The sequence below is a fragment of the Melitaea cinxia genome, chromosome 21, assembly GCF_905220565.1.
Source record: "Melitaea cinxia chromosome 21, ilMelCinx1.1, whole genome shotgun sequence".
In the NCBI taxonomy this organism is placed as follows: Eukaryota; Metazoa; Arthropoda; class Insecta; order Lepidoptera; family Nymphalidae; genus Melitaea; species Melitaea cinxia.
In genome coordinates this window covers 9507899-9531467 of record NC_059414.1, presented here as the reverse complement: position 1 = coordinate 9531467, position 23569 = coordinate 9507899, and the positions used below count along the sequence as shown (strand labels likewise).

The 23569-nt window shown below is 35.0% G+C and overlaps 1 protein-coding gene across 1 annotated transcript in view; it reads left to right on the top strand.

The window, feature by feature from the left end:
• The first annotated feature begins 8003 nt into the window (after nt 1–8003).
• LOC123664063 (neurogenic locus protein delta) overlaps nt 8004–23569 on the top strand; it is a 28541-nt gene continuing 12975 nt past the window's right edge. Inside the window, exons 1-2 of the mRNA XM_045598682.1 lie at nt 8004–8051; nt 15613–15912. Of these exons, the coding sequence (XP_045454638.1) occupies nt 8004–8051; nt 15613–15912 (348 nt within the window). The remainder of the gene's footprint in view (nt 8052–15612; nt 15913–23569) is intronic.

Sequence of the window (23569 nt, the reverse complement as noted above, 5' to 3'; positions counted from 1 at the left end):
GATAACACGTGATTGATGAGCCACATTTTGTAGTTAATTTTGATTTCTTATTAAACTACGTAAGGTATTTTATATAATAAAAAATGTTCTTAATTTTATCATCATTTTGCACTATTTATTTACTTTTTTGCAGTATCGTTGACAGAGCAATACATTTTCGTCATACCCTTATTTTACTTAACTATTTTATATAAAAATCTTTTATACGATATAAAAAATAATGCGCGTATAAAAGTCACTGCATCATACGTATTCAAGAGCCCTAAGTCACGAAACAAATTGTCCCCACAACTTGGTATTTCTATAATATTAGCATAGAATAATAATAAAAACTGTACGCATGCGTGGAACTCAAACATATGACGGACATAATCACTAAGATGAGCCTTTAAAACTACCTTGTTAGTCGTTTGACCTAAAACGACTCAGCCAATATGTACGTTGTCCTTATTTGTGGCTATATTATTTACTAACAGCTTACATAAATAACATTTAATGCATGGGAATACAGAACCTTAAAGCGGAGTGAGTCGTTACTTTGTTAATTAAATTATATGTCAACAATTGAAATTGTTTAGGCGTTTTTGTATGTATTAGTAATTGGCATAGACTTTTCGGAGTAACACGACATCTGCGTCACTAAAATACGCCTGCAACATCCCACTGCTGGGCAAAGGCCTCTGTCTGTGTGTGGCCTCCTTGTAGTCAAAATGATCCATTGTAATTTGTTTTGTTTTACTATTTTTTTGTTGGTTTGTATGGTTAAACTAGTAACCATAATAATCATTTTACATAAGAAACCCGGTGTAATGAAAAAAGTTAGGCACAACAACACTACCACTTCTCGTATGAGTAAATGTCTAATTTGTCAATTTTCTAATAATTCAATGTTGCATCTTTTATATGCCTTTCTAATTACGCTTCCTTATTGCTATTCAATATAAACGCGCAGCCATTTGTGATAAACTTCGAAATGAATGGATTTTACGCTGAGGTAATGACATAAGCTGCTTCTTAGTCATAAAATTTTACATACTAACGCTGTTATGCAAAGGCTTGATAGCTTCAAATATTTGCAATTCGTTAACAACTTAATATATTCTAATGTGTGAAAGAAACTGTAACCTTGATGATATAGAACAGATGATTTCAAGCTGGTCACGGATAATGTAATGAAAATTGATAAGCGTACGATTGCCAAGGTAAGTTCATCATATATCCTGTATGAATTAGGCACAAGGAAGGTTTACAACTTAATTAAAACTGCTTCTTCTATTTGACTGTTTTCTGAACATAACTAAGAAATGTTAGGATACTTATTGTGAATTTTAATTAAATACCTCTCGCTTGAACCCATTCTGTATAAAAACTCTAGGACAAACTACTGTGTAAACATTATAAAAATAATTTATTTTCTTATGTAATAAAAGCGTTTATTAATAAGGTGTGTGCTTCTAAAATTAACTTTTATATTCTTAAGTTATATTTATTAATCCGTACAAATACGTAGAGGTCGAACATTACGACTTTTACCGAAACACTTTAAATACTGTCGAGTCATTTAGGTCAATATTTAAACATTAATTTTAAAATGATTTCGAGACAATAAAAGGCAATGTTGCTCAAGCAGATATGATACAATTTAATCGCATTCCTTTGAAGTTATTTTTATAAAAAAAAATTATATTACATTTCGAAATAATTTGCTAAAAATTTGGTTGAATGAAATTTGTATTCCGCTCGCTAATTTCAGTTGTGTTAATGTCAACACATTTATATACCGCTATTACATGCTCAACTAAATGTTCATATCAGGTGGTTTGTATTGAATAAATTCAAATAACTTGGACCGGAGCGTTGCGTAACGGCATTCTTGAACCAATATGCATCTGAAAACACGACTTAGCCGAAGAGATAACTTGCCCGATTATATTTATATACACCGTTTGAGTACTTCGAATGTTTGTTTTTAGTGCTATAGATTAATCGTCGATTTTGATATTGTGAGTGGCATCGTTTTAAAATTTAACCGCAGCTATCTCTAATTGAACGATTTAAATATTTGATTATAAATTGAAAGTGTAAATACATAAATGGAAGGTTAATTAATTACAGTGTTTTATAGCTGAAACATTTTTATTAACCTTAAAAAATCGTCTTAAGACGATAACTTACTGATGTAGTATATAATAAAATAAACGAAAAATGATGATAAAAGAAAACAAATATAGGTACATATACTATTATATAACGAAGGAATCCATGTACTGTAAATAGTATCAATATAAATCTAGTGGGGCTTAAAGCCCTCCTCTGTACTGGATACGCCTACTATTAAAACCGCTTATAAAGTTTTTATACCTTATGAACATAAATTAACACTCATGTAATTCTAATTGATTTTGAGGACATTTATAGACTGTATCTGCAAAAACTATATTTACATTAGAGTAATGTATTCGTTAAGTATGAGATTGATCGATTTTAAGATTAAAGATTCGTAGTATGTAATTGAGTGGTCATAAGACTAATTAGGTAAAAAGTATATTATATTTCTTTAAGATACAAAAAAACAGACGAACATATACAGACTACGTAGCTACCGTTTGCTTTTTTAAACTTCCGGTGACGTAACTATGTCTTATGATACTTTTTTTTTATTCTGATATAAAAAATTATTATTTCCTTACTTTTAACATCCGCAATTAAAATCGTAGCGGTCGGAGAAATGTACCAAGCAAATCTTACTTTGGCAAAAATTTTAACTCAACGTTTAAATGTCCACATCAAATGCTTCGAGCTTCTCAAAAGTTGATTAATCCTGACCGGATGCTGACTTTTAATATATAATAATAATCACAATTAATTCTTGTGTGGATTAGCATCTATTGCAATTAATTAACTAAAAGGCCTTGAAGAACAGCATCTAACTCATCAAAGGATTAGCTCGGTATTATAAACAAGACTAAATACGCCTCTTCGACCGCGGTTTAATGCTCTCTATGAGTTATAGCGTCATATTTTATGGCCTATAATCTTAGTTAACAAGCAAGTTTGATTAACAAACTCTTCTGACTTATTTAATTAGTAATCTACTTGTAGACAATAAACTTAGCAATCAGTTTGATCCGTGTGCTACTCCGTAATGTAGATGGTACCTATTAAATACTAATTATAAGCGCTAATCCTCTCGTTGCAATATCGTAATAAGTATTTTATTAGATTTTTTTTTGGTCGTATACTTTTAATATATAATTTGAACAAACTATCTCACTCGATACATATATATTTACATCGTGTTCGTGTATTATGTAATATTTGACGCGGTCAAACAGAACTCGAGAACCTTTTATATAAATATTCATATACAAAGATGAGATGTGCAATTGTTCTAATGGTATTGTTGCTAGGATACATAGACGCCTAGGTCGTGTAATAATGGACATCCTGTTGATTTCATCAGTTCATAGTCATGTTTTATATTGGAACGAATAATTATCTCTTGTAATATTCTCGATTATCATCTTCCATTCTTCGATTCGCCGGTGTAATAATTTGTCAAACTTTTTTTAACTTCCTCATATTTTTGTTATAGGTAAGCAAAGTGTTGTTGTAAGATCAGTAGAAAATGCTAACTTATCAACAAATTTATTCTTAAAAACAGAATTGTTTGAAATAAAAAAGTAATCTAATTACAACATGTTCTTATACCTAAGGCGTACTTTCTATTAGTTCAAAATATATTGTTTAGAAGGCTTGTCTCAATCCAACATAGTCTCGTCATTTACACATTTAAGATTTAACACATTAATTTAATCCCTAATTATGTTATTGTATGACACTATTTCAGAAGAAAAATTACAGAATTATTTATTACTAAAAAGAGAAATATATAAACTTTACCATAAAAGTAACTGCTAAAAAATTCAGTCATCAAACTGTAACTTTAAATGTTAAAAATTTAGTTATAAGAGTTAGAACAAATGAACGAAAATCAAATAGAAGGTTGCTAGTATTGTGTCAGGGGCAGCGGGTGTGGCGGGTGTTCTTTGTTTCATCACTTATTGTGCACGAAAAACCTGACCTCGTTAACGTGCGATTAATGGTAAGAAAAATTAGAGCAAATTCAGATTTTTTTATATCTTTACGTATAAAATAAACCTGAAAATTTTATTCATATCTACACACCTAAACCTGAAAATATAATTGTATTTCTGTAATGACCTAAATTCAAAAGTTATTCCATAAAAGTTAGATTCAGTCTCATTTTAATTATTAAAAAAAATAGTTACTTAACTAGTTGTTACTTTTTATACCACATAAAATAATAATAAATGGCAACAAAAAACCACAAATGTTTCAACCTGTGCTATCTGTAGTTCATTTTGTTAGTAGTCAAATTAATATATTTTGTTAAATATACTTTTTAATGCTAAAAAGTTTTTATTTGCGGCATTCTGAAACTAATACTCTAGCTATTGTTCCATGAGTTATATAGTAAAAAACGTAAATAATTTTTAGAAAAAGTCAATTAAAAAAAAATCATATTGGCGGTTCATTGAACTTAAAGTAAGGTGTGGTCTAGTACAGCTTTAAACTAGTTTTATTCTATATTATTTACATGAAATAAATTCTATTAGAACCGTTTTACCTGTTGCGTGTTTAATTAATAATGAGTATTGGAACTCCCGTTATCATTATGGCAACTATATTTTGCCTTTTTGCACTATCAATATTTGAATAATGACAAATGAACTCGTTCTAATCAAATATTAATGAACAACTAGACTCGGAGTTGAAGTCGATGAGTTTTACGACCGCAGTAAATATCTGCCTGCCACATTGATCTAATTAAAATTTTAGTTTTACTCGCTCGAACAAGATTCCTTTGCGTGCAAAAAAAATATTTTAACGGGTCTCATTTTAAAATCTTTATAGATTGTTCAACTTTCATAGTAAAAAAAAACTATTTAACTGTATTGATTCGCTTATATTTTAGTTTGAACAGTAAAAGTTTTATTGCTCGAGAAACAATGGCCCACCGTACACAATAGAAAAGTCAGTTCATGATTGTACCCAACGTCATTTTACCTACAAAGTGTAGGCGTGGCCTAAACGACCAATAAAACTGTAGCGGTTAGACATAATGGTATTAGGTCTTGGTCAAACGTTTAAAATGACTTAAATTTAATTTGTAAATTTAATATTATACATCTTACCAAATACAATACACAAATTAATTACTATTACTTCCATGTAATTACTTGCAAAAATTATGTAGGTACTCATATTATGTGACGTCCTCCGACGTGATTATACCGAAGGACATTACGAATTAAGTTATAGGTACAAAGGCTCCTTTGTTAATCTTCATTTACCGTATTATGTGAAGTGTTACAATGATTAGTGGTTGATTGTGTTTGGTTGTAAACGAAACAGAACCGACTTCGATTGACATCAACCAATAGTACAACGTAGTAGTCTACAAATATCATCAGTTAAATACGCAATATTAAAGATAGCTCAAAAATAATTCAAAAATCAAAATTAAACAAATTTAAAATCATGACCACATCAGCTTTCGATTAAAAAAAGAATCATCAAAATCGGTACACCCAGTAAAAAGTTATGAGGTAAATCACATAAAAAACATAATATACCTACATAGGTTCAAATAAATTTGTAAGCGTGATAGGGCACGGGAGAAAATATCCTGCTCAAAATCTGGAGCAGCCCGACTGGGGAAGTACCTCGACCTTACAGAAGTTCACAGCTAAATAATACTGCTTTCAAGCACTTTTGTGTTCCTGTGGTGAGTAATTAGACCAGAGCTTCTGGGGCAATTAGGGATAGGATCGGCAACGAGCTTGCGATGCTTCCGGTGTCGAAGGCGTCCTAAACTACAGTAATCACTTACCAGCAGGTGAGACGGACAAAAAATAATATGAACTCCAATTGCGAACGTGCTGTGTTATTACGGTAGTAAAGAATAACTTGTCCCTTGGGTGTCGTAAGAGGCGACCAAAGGATAACATAGTTCCTCTACCACCTTGGAACTTAACAAGCCGAATGATAGTGGGATAACCATCTAACTGCTGGCTTTGAAATACACAGGTAGAAGACGGGCAGCAGCGTCTTCGGTGCGACAAAGTCAGCCCTGCGATCACAAACCCGCCTGCCCAGACTGCAGTGTGTGGACTATGGACAACACACATGAATGAGTTCACGCCATTTTTGGCGCGAACTTGTGGAGGCCTATGTCCAATGGTGGACTGCGATAGACTGAAGTGATTAATTGAGAACCTCATTTTTCTGACTTCACTTATCTATAAGATGACAACCCTAGTATTTTTACAAGCTCAGTGACACAAACAGTAACAGTAAGCTGCCCATACCGCAGCGTCAATGATCTTAAAAAACTTATTACCTACTAAGATCCACCAAAGTATTATTAGTATTGTAGCATTGTTATATCTTTAGATCTTTAACGTATTAGAAAATCTATATGATTCCTTGAACTATTCCTAAGATAGGTACATCGAAATTCACCTGAAGTCCGTGTATACGGACGGATAATTCTATAGAGTAAGCAATTTCACACATTAACATAATCCGTACATTCGTGTTATACACAAAACAAATACATATTGCATAGACATGAAATAATATAAAATTTATATTCAATTAATAATTAAAAGCATAAAAGCTATAGCAAAAATAAAAACAAAATTATATCCTAACGATTGTCAAATGACCAAAACGTCTTTAAGCCATTCAACTGTACAATGATTCAGTTTAAGCGTGCACTCGTATCACGTTAGCCACATTTCATTTTGCCCGAAGACTATTAAAAAAACCTGTAATCACCCTCCACGAATAATACGTTTATGAATTTTATCACATTGAATCGCAACGCAAGAGCAGCTGCGATTTTATTTGTGAAGATTCAAAAATTTACATACGTGAACGGACCTCTTAACACGCAATCCATAATTAATCGAAATGTGTATTAAAAAATAAAATTTCGTACAATTTGAATACTTAAAAAGGTATAAAATTACATTTGTTTTCGTAACATACTTTATTACCTATAAACTAACAATAAACTGAGCGGTATAAATCATGTCTTGTTAATAAAAATTTAACCGTTGAATCATTTGCAAATAATTTCAAATACTTAAATATAGAAGTAACTAGGTATTAATTATTTAAAAAAATAATTCTTTATGCATATTAATTTCTGTTAAAGAATTGCAGTAAGACTAAATTTACTTCAATTAAAAATATATTTTATTAATTTGTGTAGCAATTAAAAACTGATGCATTAAAAATAATTTTATTATGAACTTAAATATCTGCATAATTCCTTTTTAATAAAGTAATAAATAAAAATTAATGTTCAAAAACTGTATAGATATTTACTTATTAAAATAAAATGTGTGGACCAAATATTTATTACATATGATTACAACACACGAAAACATTTACTCAATATGTTCTCGTATCTAGATTATTTTAAGTAGTTTTTTTACGTGTTTTACTATGAGCACGTGTCCAAGACGTTTAGCAAAAGACGGGCGGTTGTTTTCCGTGTATTTTCTGGTTGAGGGCTCGCGGGGCGGAGCGCGCGGGGCGTCTGGAGCGGCAGATGCGCCTCGCAGTGCCATCTAGCGTCGGCGCGTCGTCGCCAGGTGTGCCTGCCCGCACCGCGGCTTCCACCCGCCCTCAGCCTCAGTCCGCCGTCACGCACCGCCGCGACTACACGTCACTACGGCTGCTACGAGCCGGCCGCACGCGCGCGTTTCGAACGTAGTGCATGATACACCGCGACCGGTTCCCGAAGCCGATGAGCGCGACCAGTGACACCTCTAAGTCTAGTGTTGTGTGACTTACAGTGAAACTCAGTGCAGACATGTGCAAGTGATGGATTACTCTTCCACCGTCGATTGCTGACGGTTTTCGGATCCCGTATATGCCCAGGCGCCGGTAGTGGACGCGCCAGTATGCGCGCCCCCACGGTGCTCATCGCCCTGCTAGGGTTTCTACCCCAGGTACTGACCGACATCGACACTCGAAACCGCGAATCCCGATTTGTTTACGTTTCGAATCGGTGTAATCGAAACATTTGCGAATCGAACGTAGGTCGGTCGCAGATTTCAGCGGAGGTCGCACCGTCACGACGGGCACTTTCCCACGAATGTGCCCGCTTTCGAGGCCTCTAGATCGTCCTGGATAGGTGAGGGTGTAGCTTAGGCTGCGAGTCGTGACCGGGCCCGAGCCAGTCCGGAGAGACGGTTGTGTGTGTTCGATAGGTTTACCGAGCAAACATACTTTGTACATAGTTATAAAGAAAGTTCAGGTTTTAAAACGGCCGGCGCGGGGTCAGCTACATAGGTCGCGAGCCTCTTCGTTTAAAATTAGATGCATACCGAGGCTTCGCGATGAAATCGATTCGAAAAAGGACTAATCTGCGATACATGCATGGACGGAAATAGCTACAGCAGACGAGTTAAGTCTCTAAACACCAGGCGCGATATTTTGGAAAGGGTAGTGGTGTAGTAAACTTTGCGTTAAATGACTATTTTACAAAAAGTGTGATTTAAAGAAAATGTAACGTTATAAAATATTTTCGTAAACAGGAGGTCAGTGGCCTATAAACGGTCAAGGTTGTTAACGCGCCACGTTAAGGGTTGTAACATAAAGTTATTAGGTGCCGTTTCCTATTTATGAATTATTAACAGATAGCTATGGTTCATATTAGAAAAGCAGTATCTTACTAAAACTAATTAATTTTTCATTTCAAACTAATAATGTATTACCGTTATTAAATTTTGTTATTTAATGCAATACAAGACACGTAACAGTGTTTATAACAGTTCATAAAACTATTTAAATGCTACAAGATATATCGATTTTATTAAGTGTAACACCACTACATCAAACACATTACACCGACGAACTGACAGACGATGTATTTATTTTCATTACATACAAAGTAACTCACTGAAATGCCTGTTGCATGGTCTAAATCAATGGAGAAGTCAATTTACAAATCTAATAGAGGTACAGAGCAACGTATGCCTATACAAATGTAGTAGGTATGATTCCTTGTAATAATTTCGCTTTGTGCGTTTCCTTCTATCGCATTAAAAAGGTGTCCAATAACAATTCGTTACAGAGGGATCTATACCCTATGCGCGAGCGCATACAGTGAGCGATTTATTTATTAATTTGCTCGCGCATGTACCGTTATTATTACCAACACAAATACATTTTATTAATACTTATACGATATTAAACTTGTCCGTGTAACCGGTGCTCTGAGAACTGATCCTGAGCTATCGTGTGATTTTCGTGCACTTTCCGCTGCCTTTTACTTTTTATATTTTTTTTATGTCATGTAAACGCGCAATTATGTATCCAGGCGTCGACAATCATTAAAACCTTAAGGTGGTCATTACTGACATCGATAAAAACATTTCTAGTTTGTCATTCAATTTGTTACGCTTCTTGTATCAATTGTTACTAAAAGAGGATGAACTTTTGTCGTATTTTCGTTTGTCGTAGGCGTAAATCCAAACGACTTAAGAATACCGAAAACGAGCACTGTCAAAATTCTTTACATTGCTATCTTTATTTATAATCTTGTGAGTGAAGTTTAACATCTAAAACTAAATTAAACTTAGATAGCTTTAGATTCATTGGAAAAAAATCCAAAGTATGCGTTATTTCAATACTAAAATACATTATGAATGAAGTGAGTTTGTTTTTGTTAGTAAAAAGTACACACCGACGACTGGTTTGTTCTGTGCGGTGGTGCATTGATGTAATTGTCCAGCTCGACTTGATTCTTATGATCTTGATATATCCGCAGGAATCGATGTTCGCAATTTTCTTTTTTTTTTCACTTGCATAGTAATAAACTTATCCGGCCGTCTTCTGATCGCGTGATCGCTCCACTCGATCGGAAGCGGCATCGGAAACACGTCTGCCCAAAACCGCAACCGAATAATCTCAATTTTCATTTATTATAAATAATTCAACGAAGGCTAAGTTCGTTCGCATCCCCAATTATCCGATCAAGGATGAAACTTTTAACTTGCAATTTAACATTTAAAACGTTCACAGTTGCGTTGCTTAGTAAGTAGTTCTAAAATAATTTTGAATAACTTGTAACAGCAGACACATAATTTAGTGCATTACGGGTCAACTAGTAGATAGCAACATTATTTTTATCTGTTTGCGACATTGCCGTATTAATATCGAGATTGTTCGGCTACTTGGCGGTTATCTAGGGCATAGCATGTCAGCTCGTATGGAACGCTGGTAGGTTATAGGTATCGGTTGCGTACGATTCGTGATATAATCGGTTATATTTCTTAATGTGATATTCTTGACTTGTGTGTATGTGGTCGCTCGGCCCACATTGCAAGCAGGTGCGACATTAATGGCTACTCTTAAAGAACCCTAACATCTGCTTTTTTTTTCATAACTAACTTGTGCACACGAATTCAAATTGACGTCGATAGCTCAAACTAATTTTGGGACAACTTCGTTCTATAAAATAATTACCTAACTTTATATTATTGATATATTTATTACCAGAGTCAGAATAAAACAGTTATTTGAAATATGAAACAATAAGAAAGCGCTCGTGCATAATTACATGTCTCCAAATGTAGCCAGTCATCCGCAGAAATAATAATAGTTGTTTCTTGTGAAAATCACTTTATTTTGAATTACACGCAACACGCTCGTTTTAGCATTCCGCTATAAAATTGTCTACCAAAAAGTGAGACACTTAAATGGTTTCACTCCGATTCCCAGTAGTTACCAAATATACTATAATAGGCTGGTACACCTCAAATCCAGTAATTTCTTCCCTAGCGTTTTCACAACAATGCTATAATAATTAATCGTCATATGTCATGTTAGCCACAATAAGCATATAAGTATGTGAAGGTATTTAACCCTGTTATAATTTCGTCCATTGTCCGAAGCGGTTTTGTTCTATGAGAACCGACTCAATTATGAGAAAACTCGTACGAAATCCGTGTAATCGCTGGTTTTTAACGTCTTAACTATGTGAAACTTTATATTTCGTCTCATTTATGATGAGAGTTTAAATTCTTCGATTGTGCCTCACTACGTTATATAAAATTACGGCAGTATCAAATTTTAACCTGTCTCAAATTTAATTTAGCTATTTATGGGTGGTTAATATCTCGTCCATTATATCTTAAAATACGTTTATAATGCTCAAAGCTATATAACACCATTTATAGACTTGTATAAAATCTTTAAGATATAGCTGCCTAATCTTAACAACTGTCAGACAAACATTGACAAATGACGAATTCATTATGCCTCCGAAGCGGCAGTCACGCTCCATTGTACGTCTGACGAGCGTCATTTCTTTCATTACGACCTTATTTAAAATAATTTAATTTCTTTCTCCCTTCGATCCCGACCGGACGCTTAATTGATTCCCGATCGAGGAGCGCGGAAAAAAAAACAACATGGCGGACAGGATCATTGATCAGATTACGCAATGTCGCCGAACTGGATGCTTGGGGAAGTCAATATTATGCATTATTTATAAACACACGCATAGCTTAGCTCGTACTTCGAAATAAACAAGGATCGCCACTAACAATGAATCGGACTTGGATAAAATATTTTCAATCATAAATGTTTTTCTTAACATTTTGTAATATTTAATGTGCACATTTTTGGACGTTTATTTGTAACCAGTTTGTTGCGTAAAAAGTATATTGTTTAGCAGCCTGTGAAAATTATTCATTTCTGAATTGGGTAATTGTGTCAAATGCCAGCAACTTCTGCGCAATGCTTCAGGCGCTAAGAGATGAGTCGTTTGAAACGTGGGTGCGAGTAAAAGGCCAACAGACGACAGTTATGAATATATAAAACTTATCTACAACAAACAATTGTGTACTTGGTGGCGCTTGAATCTAAATATAATATACTTATATCATATAAGTAATAGCGTGTCACTCAAGGATTGTTTTAAAATGTAATTTTAAAACAATATAGCGAAACAAGATCATTAAAATAAGTAGACAAGTTTATGTTATTTAGTCACAGTCAATAGACTAAATGTAATGTCGGAATACACGCGATTTGCCTCCTAATTGACATAAATTGTAAATTTAGCCAATTCTACCTGCGTTTCATAACGTTGCAAGAAATTACATTATACAGTACGATAGCGAGTGCATTAAAACTAATTTCAAGTAACTTCAAGTAATAGACGTAAAGGTATCTAGAGGGTTCCGTTTTCGATAAAGTTACGTCTTCTTATACTATTATACGTTATTAAAATTGTTTTCTAACTTGTTAAAATTCTCTGGTATCTTTACACACAAAACTATTTTAATAGGTTCCGTTCTGCTGACTATTGCTGTGGATTCACACGTACATAATATAATCCGAACTATAAAACGAGATCTGGTTTACGATACAAGAACACGAATTCACTCTCATCCGATCATAACATACACCGGAGCACGAAATCCCAATTCCCCTGTGCATTGCTTAAATAACCGCAAAATACCTTATTATTCGCTATCCATATAAGTTCTAGGCAATCTACCGAGCACAGACCTATTACTGTTGATTCCCCGCTAAATTAGCGTTCTACTGTTAGATCGAATTTTTCTTTTATTTCGCTGCAGCTGCTAGGAATTAACAGTCGAACAAAGAGATTGCAACTTTTGTCGCGCAAACGTCGAATTTCTCAACGTTTTGTTCTCTTTAAGACGTGTTATTTTATCATCTGCGCCAAAGCGTCCTTTGTAACTTTATGCCTTTTGTCGCATAATCGCGACTCCCCTACTATATAATGACAAATTCTTAAAATTCATCAATTAGCAATGCTATTACATGACAACGTTAGCTTTATAGAAAGGTCGAGACGTTAACTTATTAATAAAGCGACTTTACAACATGTGTATAAGAGAAAATTATAATTAAAAGAAAAAAAATCATACTGTTAGCGACGATTCCAAATATAAATTTCCAATTGCGAATTTGATGCACTGGCCACATCGTCGCGCTATTAAAAGACTGTTTGGGTGTTTATTTTAACACATTTTGCGTGTGTATAACGGTCGAGATGAAAAACATTCCCCTGTGTTTCATTATTTGTGCTATTTATAGACAGCGCTCAACCTGCCGACTGGAATGAGTGTTTACTCTGGTTCATACAATGCTGTTCGCATTATAGCTCCTTAACTGGATGTTACACATTATCTTTATTTTATCTTAAGGAAAACTTATTCATAAATGGAGCCGAGCTTGGCCGAGATGACGAGGCAATATTTGTATACTTAAATAAATCATTAAGGCACAACAATTGTTTAATAATATTGTACACTGCTGTAAATTTACAGCGCTGTAATTAAAATGATTTGAATTAATGTAAAGAGATATATTAGCTGAGATGTTGTTGCGAGATCGACGATTAGGTGCTCAAAATCAATTTGGATTTTGTTGAAACCCGCGCCGGCGCAATTAATGTTACATGCCAGTGTTACTTTCCATTCAAAGCGGAGAAAAAAACAATATTGATGTTCACGATTCTAACGTCGAATGCATTAAATGTTAAGTCGTACGTTAAATAAATTAGCTACAAGCATACTTTGATTCATTACACAATAGGGAATTCTAAAATTGATTAGGTAACGTACTTGTAAAATATATTTATTCTGATAATAATTTTGAATGCTTATATTAACCTTAATTAAAACAAAAACAATAGAGATTATTGGGTTCTATTAAATTTTAAAATCGTATTCAAAAAAACATCACTCAAGTATTCAACGCGTCAAATCGCCCGAAGACATTATAAAGCACAACATATTCGGTAGTCCGTAAGTATTATTTAATTGTTAATCTGCGGTGCGCCTCGGGCTCGACGCGGACCGCACAGAACAACACAATACATTCTTTAGAGGTTTTAATCAAGTTACATTCAATCATTCATCAAATGTTTCTAGCTTCTTCTCTTTTTTTTTCACTTTTAGAAAAACCACAAATTAATTTGTAGATAATCGGTAGGCTACAATCTGTGCTACTATAACTTTGATAAACAATACATCAAATTCGATAAAAAAAGGGGGATGTTTAGAGTGGTACGGTTTTTTACGAACTTTTTTGTGTTCCGCTCCTACCTGGCGTTTACCACGTGGATGTTATTTCGCCGTCCCGGTCTTTAGCCCTCGTTTAAAACGAGAGAGACGATGTTTTGCGCGTTCAGAAACAACCCCTATCAACTTGGCAGGAAGTTGGTTGAAATCTGGTGTCTTTTTTACATCATTCTTTGTTTAAATTGTGGTTAAATTCTAAAATCTACAGACCTACCGTCGCTAGATAAGACATCATTTGAATGGTTCATTGTTCCTCTTTTTTTTTTTTTTTTTGTTAACTTTTGACAAGTTCAGATACGAAGTTCACTGTGCGTGGGAAAACGTTATTGTTTAATGATAATGGGATTATTTATTATTTAGTATTACTTAAACTCATAATTGCGTTGCTTATCTCATAATGTATTTATTCAGTAACTACTTTTGAAATAGATACGTGATTGTACAGCAATTTCAAAAATGTTGGCTTATTGTAAACATTCATAAACATGATTTTTGAATATATTCGTTCATAGCAATCTTTTATCATAGACAAATTGAACTTTTTTTTAAATATGTTGTAAGTATATTAACGAAAAGAAAAAAGTCGTTGAAAATAGATTACCTTCACACTTTAAATATAAATTGTGTTGTTATAATCAAAATTATTTATAGTTAACTGTATTAAATTGATTCGACGAGTCTTGAACATTATAAAGCTTTAAGCTCACCACTTCCTTCCGATGCCTTATAATTACTTCCATCGGACGCTGCTTAATACTTTAAACTTAAGTTTAAGGAAATACGATTCCTTATAAAATTGTACATGTATCAAGTGAGTTGATAATAAGCAAGGTGGTCTTATTTATAAATGCGCTACATATTCCCTAATGCATTACTTGGAGTTGGAACTAGTTAATCCCACATGCATCGCGGCCAACTGCGCATTCTTTCATTAATGCAAGGGTTGCTACCCTAGAGGGCAGTGCGCTATTATTATTCATACGATGACAAAAAAAACAGTTCAAACTATTCAACTTCTTTCGAAGTATACGTGTCTGTCAACGACGCTAAATCGATTCTTCATAACAATGACAACAAAAAATATCGCTTAAAACAAAGCTGGGGGTTAGAAAATCTGACATTTTGATATTGTCTAAACGAGTTGAACGTAATTCATCATTAAATAGCAGTCGAAATTCGAATCGAGCTAAGGGTGTCAGTCGCCCCACGTGAGCCCTGGCGACCCCATATTTAAACATCTACAAAGCTTTCTAGTAAAACCGTTAATGTCTCAATGGGATCGATTTTTCGGACAGTTGTGCAAATAATTTTTATTTACAAATAGATCTTAGGGATCGTCGAGACTTGTATTATTACTAGTTTATTGGAACAAAATGTTGATAAATTATCCAGTAAACAAGATCGCTAAAAGCAGAACTTAAAATTTTGTTTTTCTTCATTTCAGGTGCTGACGTCTGGTTCCTTCGAACTTAGGATAAAAAGTTTTACGAACTCGTTGGGTAGGTTAAGTAGTGGGCAGTGCTGTGATGGTTCCTCAAATAGTGACGCGCCGTGTTTGGCGCCGTGCAGGACTAAATTCAGAGTGTGCCTCAAAATATATCAAGCTAACATCGACACAACATCACCGTGTACGTTCGGTGACATCACTACTCCGGTACTCGGAGGAAACTCATTGGACGTACCGAATCTTAACGTGGAAGGATTCACTAATCCCATCGTCTTTCCGTTCGACTTCACGTGGCCGGTAAGTGTTTTGTTATTAATATAGAACTAGTAATCATTTCTCATTTCATGCAATAAATCAAACGATCGTTGACCGAACTTCACGCTTTCAAATAATACAGGCATCGTAAATAAAAACATCGTATTCATTTTGTAATCAGAGTAAAAATCAATATATCATTAAAGAAACATTAAGTAGCAACCCTACCTCCATAAATCAAATCCATTCGATGTTACTAACAAATTCCAATAATCCACGCAAAGGCGAGTCGGAGGCATCTCAGTTAGTAAATAATAGTAGAAAGAAATTACGGGATTCAATATTTAAATTTGACAGAAGCGATGACGATAAGAATACTTGATGGTTTAACGAGCGGCCGCGTGGGACGATTACATCGTTCAATGGTTCATTTTTAATTAATTATGAAGTCGGACTTTTGTATGAGTTAGCCCGCATTTATTAGACGTACCTACAGCTCTGTAAGACTCCATTGTGGTTCGTAGCTCGTTCTCATAATATTGCGATTAGAGCTCGGAGGCTGGGATCGTGATCAGATATTGTAATTATCTGTTATTTATTTAAAGAACGGTCTCAAATCGCAATTTCAAGGATAACAGACATCTTAATTGGATCTCAGTTGTGTCTATTTTGCTTGTTTGAATTGTCTTGAGTTTACACTAACTTTCCGAACGGACATTCAAAGCATAAAGCGGTATTTGCATTTTATTTAGCGGCCCGCTACAAATATCGTACCGTCTCGTAATGTTTGATCAAACAAACTCCCAAGCCGCTTGCACAAGTCTGACCATCTGGAGAAAAACGTGACATTTGTAAACTAGGCAGGTAGGAAGAACGAGAGGCCATAGACGAAATTCAAAACTTTTTTTCTGATCGTGGATACGCGTCCGGTTCCTCTTCAGCCAGTATCATTCCATATGAATTGGCGTTAAATTGAAACTTCCTGTTTAATTTCACATAGAGTTCAGTATTGTCAGACGCTGTGACATGCGATCAATTGAGCGAAAGTGACGCGAAATAATACTCTATTGAGTTCCCGTGACAGGTTAAGCTGGACGTGAACTGTCTAAATCATACCATATGCCCTTTATCTCATTTGATAGGAATTCGACGTGGAAACATCTCCCATATGCTACTCCATATGCTTACTCAATAAGGGAAGATATTCATGCTAAAATACACGAGTTTCTGACCTTTACAAGTGTTATACTTGGGTGCGCAACATTTAAATTAAATAATCTGTCCTAGTGTTATTAGCTCTTTTTTCGCAATGAGGTCAGCGAGAAGCGCCTGTTACATGAGCCATATCGTTCATATGAATAATTATTAACCGAGTACAACATGGAGCTTTGGTCGTAAAAGCGAAATTACCTTGCACCTTGCAGGTGGTTTTTGCGTTGATTTATTTATAAGTTACATTACAATTAACTTTTGTTTTTTATTTTCTATGGATATAACCTTCTTAATTTTTTTTTGTGTGTTATTATTATTACTGACGTGGTAGCAATTCAATCTTTCGGAACCCATAAAACACCTGTATTACAGTCGTCGGAGTGGTGGGTTTTGTCGCCACCGTGAGCTGACTTTTTATCTTGATCTCATGAAATAAATCGGTTTTAAGGCCCGCATGAGATCTGACCCGCCCGATAATAGTTCACGGGCTATATTAATATTACTGACAACATCGAACAGTAAAATTACGAGTAAAGCGGCGCGCGAGTTAACGACTCATAGAAACTATTTATCATGTAACGTCTAGAGAGAGATGGCTCACTTGAAAAGAAAACTCATTTGTATTCGAGCTCGACTCGCTTTGAATTTCATTTAACTCTTTAACAATTTGTTTGTAAATCACAAGTTTTATATTGTGCCCCGTTAACCGGTCCGGATGCGACGAACCGGAATAAAACAAACATCGCACATGAACGCAAAAAGTTTATATTTGTACAATTTCATGTCAAACGTTTTAAGAATTAAATAGTCGTGTGGGGTAGCGGCGGCCATGAGGGAGCAAACCCGGGCTTGAACAGGTTCATTCATTCTTCGTCACGCGGTACTTAACCGTTACGGCGTTTTCATTAAAAAAATGTGCAATTGCAGACGTGACAATTCGAAAAGCACCTGCTATATGTTATGTGTTTTTTTCCTCTGTAAGAACGAGATGGCACATTTATACGATAAAGACAGCACGAAAATGCCAAAGAGTATTTCCGCGCATGCACAGGTCCTGCGCTGTACAAGCAACGCTTCATTTACTCAGAAATGACCGTGAACTATACTTTTTATGGCTTAAACATAGATCCGTATTGCGTTAGATGTTACTAATCGACGCCATTGTTATGTCTTATCTCATAAAATCGTCTACATCTCATTGTAGTTAGATAAAACCGATCAATAACAGGTTAATTACAACCGAATTATTTTAAGTATCGGTTATTTATTAAACGTTCAATAAATATTTCTCGCAATCCCTGGGAACGAAATCGTTTTGGCAAGTCACTTTCCCACAAAGCTCACGAAGGTCGACCCACATAGAGCCTACCAAAACATGAAATGTTATACTCGCGTTTCATGACCGAACGAGAGTGAGGTTCACCTTTACTTAAAATGTAATATAGATAATATATATAGATATACTGTTAAAAATTAAAAACAAAAAACAACTTTTCAACTCAAATCCAGTTCATACGAAATAGTTTTGCAGGAAATATAAATTAACATTGTTTTTAAACATTCAATTTTAAACTACTTACCAACGCTTCGGCAACAAATATATTTTATTTGCTGGCAACACTATCACCGGAAGAAATAATGTCTGGTAGCCGGTAACACCGCGGGCTTTATCATTTTTTTACCGTGAGACGCTGACAAGAACTAGCGTACTTAATTAAGGTTAATTAAATCAAAGAGGCAAGCAGCATGTTCATATTTGTATTTTTATGCCGTTTTCGTTGGCAACTATACATTTTTATCGGCCGTACATCCTCCAACATTTTTATTAGTCTCATAAAAAATGCATCATTGTAATTGTCAACATAACTTAATGGCGGGAAATTGTCCAATTTTACTCAAACGTCAATTTGAGTACTTGATTAATAATGCATGTATGTCATAATGTGAAGAAACACGTCTTCATTGTGGAGCAAGTAGACTAAGCAACAGCGTAACTAATTCTAGAGATTGTTAGTTATTTTGCATGTTTCGTCAATAGTTTTACGCTCTGAATGATAGTAAAAATTTAAATGAAAGTAGCATCTCCGAAGGCGATGTCGACATAGCCACATTATGTGCGAAAAGCTGTAAGTTACGTACGGTATATTGTTTCTTAGAAATTAACGTTACACTGACGTCACGTTCGATTCGAATCTCAAAACAATACTACAGTATCGCGCGGTGCAAGAACCGACTGCAAATACATCACGTGTGAACCTCGCCAGCCGTACTCCGATTCCTCATTAGAAGATAATTAAAAATCAATACGTACAGCTCGTAAAATATTACGCATGCATTATTTGAGGACCATACACGACTGGGCGCCACAAATCGTCCATAATTACGATCGAATTATAATCGGTTAACGCGTCCGGCATTACTATTCGGTACACGACGCGGGTGTTACATAAGTCCAAACGTTAAAAAAAACAAGAACAACGCAAACCTTCGCACGGATCGCAAATTATTACTTAATAATTTCGTAGCGTAACGCGATACGCGGATGGCTCGATTCTATGTACGCGAAGCTCAGAAACTTCCGTTTACGGCGTTTTTATCCAAGAGCTCTTAATAATTTCCTTTATCACGATCCGCTCGCGCCGGGATCCTCTTAAAATACTTACCCCTACATCCGCTTCTTTTAATAATCTACCGAAGCTATGGAATGTCTCAGTCGATCGTGTTCCCTCTTTACACCGTCTTTTATCTCTCCTTTTCGTCGTATAGCAATTAAAGCTTAGCAAAAAAAGAATTGCAAAATGAAATTCCTCGTAAGACTAGTTTGATTCGAGGGACGAGGAGTGCAGGATTTCGTATTCGCTATTTCTTAATTTAACATTTCATAACTTAAAAATATAACAATCGGAGCGTGTATAATTGCCGTAGGTATAGTTTGCTTTGTTCGAATCCACTGAACAGCTATTCGACTAACTACCTATCAATTAACGAACGTACCTATTTTAACAAATTCGCCTAAATAAACTATCACACAATAAGAACTTAACGTTCCAATCTCTTCGAGTGTTCCGCGGTTGCTAAAATAACAATGCCTTTGAACGGGAATCGAAATTCCAAGATCGTAAATAATGATTAGTCATATAAAAGATAAAGAAAATAAGCTCATCAAGAGAATGAATAGACAATAAAGTTTACCGGTCTTGTTATTATGGTTCGTTCGAGGCGAGCTCTTAAGAAAACACTCCTTTTTCAAATGGATGCTCGTTTACGGTCAGTTTCTGACATTTCAACTACGTCTCTAACATTTACGACCACTAATAAAATTGTTCAAAGAAACCGATTTATAAGTCGAGCCCGACATTAATTTGTCTGTAATTTTTCTCATATCACAAATGTGATGCGAACGATGCATTATAAATCAAATTCTAATTGAAAAGGTCACGAAGATTTCAAAATTCTAAAATCTCATCATTCAAGATAGCTGTGCCGTTTCATTTTTATTGATAAACAGTCATGGGCGTGTCAAGTCCTTATGAGTTCTCACGTAAAGCTACAGCTCGATGAGCCCTTAAATCTGCAATGATGAAATTCCTAGCGTTCCCGTCTTTATTCATCACACGCGCGATATTTCTAGGAACACTGAGTCGCAACGCGAGCGGCTCACATGCCCTGCTCGTATCCGTAACTGCGCGAATAAATCGCTGCCATTATTTAGTATGGGAGGAGGCGCTATACTTACGTGCTTCGTACCTACTTCGTCGAATTTATAGACGTCTCAAAGGCCGATCATAGTCTGGGAACCTCCGCGAGTGCTCGCGAATTAGAACTAACCGATTTTAAGTAAAACATGATAGCGAGAATAATCTACTTATTGCGGATTCATAGAGGAAACATTCTGGGAAAGCCTCTGAACCGTTGTCGATGCGAACGAAGATTACGGTTATCGCGCGTCGAGCTTTTGTATATTTAAACAATTTTAGTTTATTTCCACAGCGTCTGCCGTGTTGAGAATATAAACGGACTACTATATCCTAGTTACATCTATAACGAGAATCTTACTCATCGGTGTCGTTTAATTTTATTTCATCGCTGCTATAGGTATGCAAAGTAGATTAGAAAAAATGTTGATACGTATCGAAAGAATCATGTCTAAACTTGTATTAAAAGAGGCAGCGCGCGTCATCCTCGGATGAAATCCGGATGAACAGATCACAAGATTTGTTTGGTGGTTTCGGTTTCATCGGTTCACCCTACTCAGAGCTTATCGGCGATCAAGACAAGGCGGGGACTCGAGCTGGCCCGAAATTTGTTAAGACCACTTTTATTTTTTTAATTATGTTTCATTCAAATCATTTCGTTGTTTATGGCCGACATTTTCATTTTTCAAATTCCTCGCGTCCTGAATACGGTCCGGTCCTTCTCCCGAATGCCGGTGATGCCATGTGAAATTAAAGTTAGTTTTTTTTTTCACTTCGTCCAGTTTCAAAAGTCCCGAATTCCGCTCGAGAAGACGCTTTTTTCGCGATGATTGTAATTGAGGGCAATAAATTGTTAATGTCTGACTTATTTCGTGTATACGACCCCCGCGTGGTCGTTAGCGTCGAAATAGTGGTTACGTCCGTTTTAATGTTTCTAGCTACGTTTCGTAAAATAATCGTCACGATATAAAGTATAACATTTCGTTAAAGTTACGACCCGTTTTTTAACTTTTAATGCTTCCCAGTAAAACAGACAGCGGTAATTAATCCTTTCTTAATGAATCTCGGTTAACTTCTTTACGATGGTCACTTCAGTGTTTACTTTTCCCAATTATTTGTGGTAACACTGGCACTTTATGGCATCCATAATCATAACTCATCTTTATTGTTTCCTTGGCTTAATTAACGAAGTGTATAACTTATTATAATATCTTAAGTTAATTTTTGATTAATCAAACAATCTATCTTACAAACTTATCAAAAGAGTGGCGAGAATTTTACACACATTTAAGTAAGATTTTAAGAATTACTCAATTGTTTATAATTTATGATATTTCTAATGAATATTATAAATATCTTTACTACAGCCTGTTGCCAATTTTTCACGTCAAGGGCAAACTACACTGTTTTACTACTATAAATCACGCGTACTACGTCACGTCCAAAAGAAAAATCTTATCACGCGTGATATTAACGTTTCTATTTTAACATTAAAGTATCCATTAGTCAATAGCATTTTAAGACCAAACAAAAATTTCTCTTCCTAACAATTTAAATTTAGGACGTCATGAGTTCACATGGGCCGCGAGGTCGCTCGCTTTGACGTCTTTTGTCTATACGCTGTGTCGACTGTCTTGTATACCAACAGGTATAATCTGACCACTCGAAGAGGTACCTCAACCAGTAAACACGACTAGTACGTAATGTTATTCACAACTTACAAGTATATGCTGTAGGCTTAATACCGCTCGCCTTAGTTATTCGTGTTTACCACGAAACTGCTTAGCATTCTAACCGAATGCATGTGTACTGTCGCCAATAAAATGTCGACCTGGATATTTTTTGTACAAGAACATTTTGTACATGAAATCTCTAATTCACACGGTATCGGACACCGTGTTTATGTTGCATAGCATGTACACTTATTTAATTTAAAGGTCCATTTGTGTTATGAGTCATCGGGTCAATGGTCTGAGTAATGGCGATCCGAAAATAGAAAGAGATATACTTAATTAAAAGCATTAATAATTTGGATTATACAAGTTCGAATCGCTTTAATACTTCACGCTTCGAGTTCTGCAGCGAGCAGACATTAAAATTTGCATATCTTTTAATTTGACGTACGGTTTCAAGTTCTAAACGTCCTCATATCTTCGAGCGGCTACATTATCCGAAAAAAAAAAGTATCCGTTGCATATCAAACCTTATTTCGACCGCTCGAAAAACCGAATCGAATTCTTGTCGGGATATAGTTAAATATAAAAACCTGTCCAGAGCGATGTTACCACACTGGTGAAGTGTGAAATATGAAATCACGACTCTTCCACTTGGCCGGCTGTTTGTGTTCCAAATAACTAGATATTTTCTCATGTTTTTAACAGATCTGTGATCTTTTTTTCATAGTTTAGTTATTTTGATATGGGTATTAGACTTATTTAAATAAAAGACACATATGTATATTTATTATTTGTATAAAAGACATAGCAAAAGAATTTTTCATTGTCTAATAGTATTCATAATAGGTATTCAAAACCATTTTTACTAATGTTTCGGCCATGTATAGAATCACATAACCAGTAATACCATCTATTCAAAACAAATTAAAACCATCTGTTGCAGTTATCGGCTTTCATTGAACAGAGACAAACAAAACAATAAATAAGTTACACAAACAATGGTGACCGAAACACGTGTACGAAAGATGCGCGAAAGTATGACCGGTAAAGTGATTATACCTTTTGTCCGAGGAGCTGTAAAACATCCCAAACAGATGTAGTTTACAAACAAAATCG